At 54.9% G+C, this 7,734-nt stretch overlaps 1 protein-coding gene across 1 annotated transcript; it reads left to right on the plus strand.

Annotated features, from left to right (window-relative positions):
* Window positions 1–1,599: 1,599 nt before the first annotated feature.
* On the plus strand, window positions 1,600–7,486 carry LOC137307672 (ceramide synthase-like; the record flags this gene model as incomplete). The annotated part of the gene is given in 5 exon segments (XM_067976897.1): window positions 1,600–1,816; window positions 6,204–6,266; window positions 6,268–6,300; window positions 6,397–6,414; window positions 6,416–7,486. Coding segments are annotated over 5 exon segments (658 nt in total), but the record flags the coding sequence as incomplete, so codon positions are not given.
* Between the last annotated feature and the right edge of the window lie 248 nt (window positions 7,487–7,734).

Raw genomic sequence — 7,734 nt, forward strand, 5'->3', positions numbered from 1 at the left:
ACTCGATCCTTGGTACTAATTACTGCCTGTGTGATAATTACTGCCTGTGTGATGGACATGACACACAGTACTAATTACTGCCTGTGTGATAATTACTGCCTGTGTGATTACTGCCTGTGTGAAGGACACGATCCTCAGTACTAATTACTGCCTGTGTGATGGACATGATTCCCAATGCTAATTACTGCCTGTGTGATCGACTCGATACTCAGTACTAATTACTGCCTGCGTGATAATTACTGCCTGTGTGGTGGACACGATCCTCAGTACTAATTACTGCCTGTGTGATGGACACGATCCTCAGTACTAATTACTGCCTGTGAGATCGACACGATACACAGTACTAATTACTGCCTGTGTGATAATTACTGCCTGTGTGATGGACACGATCCTCAGTAATTACCGCCTGTGTGATGGACACGATACTCAGTACTAATTACTGCCTGTGTGATGGACACGACACTCAGTACTAATTACTGCCTGTGTGATGGACACGATACTCAGTACTAATTACTGCCTGTGTGATGGTCACGATCCTCAGTACTAATTACTGCCTGTGTGATAATTACTGCCTGTGTGATAATTACTGCCTGTGTGATGGACACGATCCTCAGTACTAATTACTGCCTGTGTGATAATTACTGCCTGTGTACTAATTACTGCCTGTGTGATGGACACGATCCTCAGTACTAATTACTGCCTGTGTGATAATTACTGCCCGTGTGATAATTACTGCCTGTGTACTAATTACTGCCTGTGTGATGGACACGATCCTCAGTACTAATTACTGCCTGTGTGATAATTACTGCCTGTGTACTAATTACTGCCTGTGTACTAATTACTGCCCGTGTGATAATTACTGCCTGTGTGATGGACACGATCCTCAGTACTAATTACTGCCTGTGTGATAATTACTGCCTGTGTACTAATTACTGCCTGTGTGATAATTACTGCCTGTGTGATGGACACGATCCTCAGTACTAATTACTGCCCGTGTGATAATTACTGCCCGTGTGATAATTACTGCCTGTGTACTAATTACTGCCTGTGTGATGGACACGATCCTCGGTACTAATTACTGCCTGTGTGATGGACACGATCCTCGGTACTAATTACTGCCTGTGTGATGGACACGATCCTCGGTACTAATTACTGCCTGTGTGATGGACACGATCCTCGGTACTAATTACTGCCTGTGTGATGGACACGATCCTCGGTACTAATTACTGCCTGTGTGATGGACACGATCCTCAGTACTAATTACTGCCTGTGTGATAATTACTGCCTGTGTACTAATTACTGCCTGTGTGATAATTACTGCCTGTGTGATGGACACGATCCTCAGTACTAATTACTGCCCGTGTGATAATTACTGCCCGTGTGATAATTACTGCCTGTGTACTAATTACTGCCTGTGTGATGGACACGATCCTCGGTACTAATTACTGCCTGTGTGATGGACACGATCCTCGGTACTAATTACTGCCTGTGTGATGGACACGATCCTCGGTACTAATTACTGCCTGTGTGATAATTACTGCCTGTGTGATGGACACGATCCTCGGTACTCTTTGCTCGATCTTTGATCTTGTATTTCAGACACTGGCTGGCCAACGCCTATGTTCTCTTTGCTGTGCCCTATTTTGCCTACGATATCTACGCCATGTACCTCTGTCACTGGTACAAGTACATGGTGAAGGGACACGAGGCACACACACTGAGCAAAAGGACTGTACTCACATCCTACCTGAGGAAGGAGCTCCTCATGATCGTCCATCATACTGTCATGTTTGCTGTCTGCTTCCCAGTATCTGTGGTTAGTACTCTACAATCCTCCGTTATTAATCTCAGTCCCACCCGGGTCAGTCCCCCGCGCTCTGCAATCCTCCGTTATTAATCTCAGTCCCACCCGGGTCAGTCCCCCGCGCTCTGCAATCCTCCGTTATTAATCTCAGTCCCACCCGGGTCAGTCCCCCGCGCTCTACAATCCTCCGTTATTAATCTCAGTCCCACCCGGGTCAGTCCCCCACGCTCTACAATCCTCCGTTATTAATCTCAGTCCCACCCGGGTCAGTCCCCCGCGCTCTGCAATCCTCCGTTATTAATCTCAGTCCCACCCGGGTCAGTCCCCCGCGCTCTGCAATCCTCCGTTATTAATCTCAGTCCCACCCGGGTCAGTCCCCCGCGCTCTGCAATCCTCCGTTATTAATCTCAGTCCCACCCGGGTCAGTCCCCCGCGCTCTGCAATCCTCCGTTATTAATCTCAGTCCCACCCGGGTCAGTCCCCCGCGCTCTGGAATCCTCCGTTATTAATCTCAGTCCCACCCGGGTCAGTCCCCCGCGCTCTACAATCCTCCGTTATTAATCTCAGTCCCACCCGGGTCAGTCCCCCGTGCTCTGCAATCCTCCGTTATTAATCTCAGTCCCACCCGGGTCAGTCCCCCGCGCTCTACAATCCTCCGTTATTAATCTCAGTCCCACCCGGGTCAGTCCCCCACGCTCCACAATCCTCCGTTATTAATCTCAGTCCCACCCGGGTCAGTCCCCCGCGCTCTGCAATCCTCCGTTATTAATCTCAGTCCCACCCGGGTCAGTCCCCCGTGCTCTGCAATCCTCCCTTATTAATCTCAGTCCCACCCGGGTCAGTCCCCCGTGCTCTGCAATCCTCCGTTATTAATCTCAGTCCCACCCGGGTCAGTCCCCCGCGCTCTGCAATCCTCCGTTATTAATCTCAGTCCCACCCGGGTCAGTCCCCCGCGCTCTGCAATCCTCCGTTATTAATCTCAGTCCCACCCGGGTCAGTCCCCCGCGCTCTACAATCCTCCGTTATTAATCTCAGTCCCACCCGGGTCAGTCCCCCGCGCTCTACAATCCTCCGTTATTAATCTCAGTCCCCCGCGCTCTGCAATCCTCCGTTATTAATCTCAGTCCCACCCGGGTCAGTCCCCCACGCTCTGCAATCCTCCGTTATTAATCTCAGTCCCACCCGGGTCAGTCCCCCGCGCTCTGCAATCCTCCGTTATTAATCTCAGTCCCACCCGGGTCAGTCCCCCGCGCTCTGCAATCCTCCGTTATTAATCTCAATCCCACCCGGGTCAGTCCCCCGCGCTCTGCAATCCTCCGTTATTAATCTCAGTCCCACCCGGGTCAGTCCCCCACGCTCTACAATCCTCCGTTATTAATCTCAGTCCCACCCGGGTCAGTCCCCCGCGCTCTACAATCCTCCGTTATTAATCTCAGTCCCACCCGGGTCAGTCACCCGCGCTCTACAATCCTCCGTTATTAATCTCAGTCCCACCCGGGTCAGTCCCCCGCGCTCTGCAATCCTCCGTTATTAATCTCAGTCCCACCCGGGTCAGTCCCCCGCGCTCTGCAATCCTCCGTTATTAATCTCAGTCCCACCCGGGTCAGTCCCCCGCGCTCTACAATCCTCCGTTATTAATCTCAGTCCCACCCGGGTCAGTCCCCCGCGCTCTGCAATCCTCCGTTATTAATCTCAGTCCCACCCGGGTCAGTCCCCCGCGCTCTACAATCCTCCGTTATTAATCTCAGTCCCACCCGGGTCAGTCCCCCGCGCTCTGCAATCCTCCGTTATTAATCTCAGTCCCACCCGGGTCAGTCCCCCACGCTCTGCAATCCTCCGTTATTAATCTCAGTCCCACCCGGGTCAGTCCCCCGCGCTCTGCAATCCTCCGTTATTAATCTCAGTCCCACCCGGGTCAGTCCCCCGCGCTCTGCAATCCTCCGTTATTAATCTCAGTCCCACCCGGGTCAGTCCCCCGCGCTCTGCAATCCTCCGTTATTAATCTCAATCCCACCCGGGTCAGTCCCCCGCGCTCTGCAATCCTCCGTTATTAATCTCAGTCCCACCCGGGTCAGTCCCCCACGCTCTACAATCCTCCGTTATTAATCTCAGTCCCACCCGGGTCAGTCCCCCGCGCTCTACAATCCTCCGTTATTAATCTCAGTCCCACCCGGGTCAGTCCCCCACGCTCTACAATCCTCCGTTATTAATCTCAGTCCCACCCGGGTCAGTCCCCCGCGCTCTGCAATCCTCCGTTATTAATCTCAGTCCCACCCGGGTCAGTCCCCCGCGCTCTGCAATCCTCCGTTATTAATCTCAGTCCCACCCGGGTCAGTCCCCCGCGCTCTGCAATCCTCCGTTATTAATCTCAGTCCCACCCGGGTCAGTCCCCCGCGCTCTACAATCCTCCGTTATTAATCTCAGTCCCACCCGGGTCAGTCCCCCGCGCTCTGCAATCCTCCGTTATTAATCTCAGTCCCACCCGGGTCAGTCCCCCGCGCTCTGGAATCCTCCGTTATTAATCTCAGTCCCACCCGGGTCAGTCCCCCGCGCTCTACAATCCTCCGTTATTAATCTCAGTCCCACCCGGGTCAGTCCCCCGCGCTCTGCAATCCTCCGTTATTAATCTCAGTCCCACCCGGGTCAGTCCCCCGCGCTCTACAATCCTCCGTTATTAATCTCAGTCCCACCCGGGTCAGTCCCCCGCGCTCTACAATCCTCCGTTATTAATCTCAGTCCCACCCGGGTCAGTCCCCCGCGCTCTGCAATCCTCCGTTATTAATCTCAGTCCCACCCGGGTCAGTCCCCCGCGCTCTGCAATCCTCCGTTATTAATCTCAGTCCCACCCGGGTCAGTCCCCCGCGCTCTGCAATCCTCCGTTATTAATCTCAGTCCCACCCGGGTCAGTCCCCCGCGCTCTGCAATCCTCCGTTATTAATCTCAGTCCCACCCGGGTCAGTCCCCCGCGCTCTGCAATCCTCCGTTATTAATCTCAGTCCCACCCGGGTCAGTCCCCCGCGCTCTGCAATCCTCCATTATTAATCTCAGTCCCACCCGGGTCAGTCCCCCGTGCTCTGCAATCCTCCGTTATTAATCTCAGTCCCACCCGGGTCAGTCCCCCGCGCTCTGCAATCCTCCGTTATTAATCTCAGTCCCACCCGGGTCAGTCCCCCGCGCTCTACAATCCTCCGTTATTAATCTCAGTCCCACCCGGGTCAGTCCCCCGCGCTCTGCAATCCTCCGTTATTAATCTCAGTCCCACCCGGGTCAGTCCCCCGCGCTCTACAATCCTCCGTTATTAATCTCAGTCCCACCCGGGTCAGTCCCCCGCGCTCTGCAATCCTCCGTTATTAATCTCAGTCCCACCCGGGTCAGTCCCCCGCGCTCTGCAATCCTCCGTTATTAATCTCAGTCCCACCCGGGTCAGTCCCCCGCGCTCTACAATCCTCCGTTATTAATCTCAGTCCCACCCGGGTCAGTCCCCGCGCTCTGCAATCCTCCGTTATTAATCTCAGTCCCACCCGGGTCAGTCCCCCACGCTCTGCAATCCTCCGTTATTAATCTCAGTCCCACCCGGGTCAGTCCCCCGCGCTCTACAATCCTCCGTTATTAATCTCAGTCCCCACCCGGGTCAGTCCCCCGCGCTCTGCAATCCTCCGTTATTAATCTCAGTCCCACCCGGGTCAGTCCCCCGCGCTCTGCAATCCTCCGTTATTAATCTCAGTCCCACCCGGGTCAGTCCCCCGCGCTCTGCAATCCTCCGTTATTAATCTCAGTCCCACCCGGGTCAGTCCCCCCGCGCTCTGCAATCCTCCGTTATTAATCTCAGTCCCACCCGGGTCAGTCCCCCGCGCTCTGCAATCCTCCGTTATTAATCTCAGTCCCACCCGGGTCAGTCCCCCGCGCTCTGCAATCCTCCGTTATTAATCTCAGTCCCACCCGGGTCAGTCCCCCGCGCTGCAATCCTCCGTTATTAATCTCAGTCCCACCCGGGTCAGTCCCCCGCGCTCTACAATCCCTCCGTTATTAATCTCAGTCCCACCCGGGTCAGTCCCCCGCGCTCTGGAATCCTCCGTTATTAATCTCAGTCCCACCCGGGTCAGTCCCCCGCGCTCTACAATCCTCCGTTATTAATCTCAGTCCCACCCGGGTCAGTCCCCCGCGCTCTACAATCCTCCGTTATTAATCTCAGTCCCACCCGGGTCAGTCCCCGCGCTCTACAATCCTCCGTTATTAATCTCAGTCCCACCCGGGTCAGTCCCCCGCGCTCTACAATCCTCCGTTATTAATCTCAGTCCCACCCGGGTCAGTCCCCCGCGCTCTGCAATCCTCCGTTATTAATCTCAGTCCCACACCCTCCACTAACTCCCTTTCCTTTTTGTGCTCGATGTTTTTGCAGTTTCTGAGGAACGGCCGAGGGGATTTCTTTGTGGGCTGTATGTTCATGGCGGAGGTCAGCACCCCCTTTCGTATGTTTGGGGAAGGTGCTAATCCAGGTGAGTGTCTCTCTGCTCTGCCTGGCCCCCCCCCCCCCCCCCCTGTTTCAGTGCTGTGCTCTCCGTGTTAACTGGTCAATCCTCTCTGTCTTACAGTACAGGCAGCAGCACACACCTCCTCCACAAGCTGAACGGAGTCATGATGTTGGCCACCTTCTTTGTGTGTCGGATCCTGCTCTTCCCCTACATGTACTGGGTGTACGGCCAGCAGACCGAGCTGCCCTTCCATCGCGTCCCCATCGAGCTCCCCATCCAGTGCAACATTGGCGTCCTGCTGTTGATGGCCCCCCAGATCTACTGGTTCTTCCTCATCTGCCGGGGAGCATTCCGACTCTTTCGCAAGACCAAGTCGAAAGAGCAGCACCTCAACGGGTACGTGGCCCTGGCCCCTGCCCCTCCCACCGCCCCTCCCACCGTACCTGAAGACCAGAAGCCTGTCTAATCAAAGGGCAGGGAGGGGGAGTGGGGGTGTTTTCCCAAGGCCCCACTCTTCAGAAAACAGGAACGACGACAATGGAGAAAGAAAATACAAGTTAAATTACTAACGAGCCCCTTCCGGAGGGTGTGGTACAGACATGGCCGTCAGTCTTGCCCGCCCGCACCTACGTCCAAGCGAATGTTAAACACGGGAGGGTCAATGTGTTTCGAATTTAACTAAGGGGAAAATACCACACGAGACTAGTTTGAATTTTATCAAATGCTTTTCTTTTGTTTAAACCGCCCCGAGAAAGACATTAGCACTTTAAAAGGAGTTGAGAAATGTTTCGATTTTCGCTGTCTGCAGCGGAGGTACCGACTGGCAGCAGGTCCCAGACTCCCGACAGGCCTAAGAGTGCACCAAGGGAAGGTACAGTCGAGTGGCAGGAAGATAGACAGTGTCCGCTCTCAGAATTTAAATGTCAGGGGTGTGCGGCGAAGAGAGAGAGAGAGAGAGAGGGGGTCGCGTCATTGTCAAACAAAACACAGCCGGTACAACCTCCGTGGGGAAGGCTGGGGGGGGTGGGGTGGGGTGGGAGAGGTGGGGCGTGTGGGTAGCTAGTGTCGAGATCGCAGAGTAACTCTATCGATGGCCCTGCTGGTCAGGGACCTGGAATAGCCCCCCCCCAGGTGATGGGGTGAAACAGCACCAGGCTGAAAGGCAGGATTGTAACTAGATCGGGAAGGTATTGACTGGCAGAGGTATATCAGGAGTGAGGGGGGGAGTGAGGGGGCGGTCGGTGCATAGGGAGTGAGGGGAGGGGGGTCAGGGTATCGGGAGTGAGGGGGGGGTCAGGGAATCGGGAGTGAGGGAGGGTCTCGGTGTATCGGGAGCGAGGGAGGGTCAGGGTATCGGGAGTGAGGGGGGGTCAGGGTATCGGGAGTGAGGGGGTCTCGTGTATCGGAGCGAGGGAGGGTCAGGGTATCGGGAGTGAGGGGGGGTCAGGGTATCGGGAG

Source organism: Heptranchias perlo, unplaced genomic scaffold, assembly GCF_035084215.1.
Source record: "Heptranchias perlo isolate sHepPer1 unplaced genomic scaffold, sHepPer1.hap1 HAP1_SCAFFOLD_1087, whole genome shotgun sequence".
Classification (NCBI taxonomy): Eukaryota; Metazoa; Chordata; class Chondrichthyes; order Hexanchiformes; family Hexanchidae; genus Heptranchias; species Heptranchias perlo.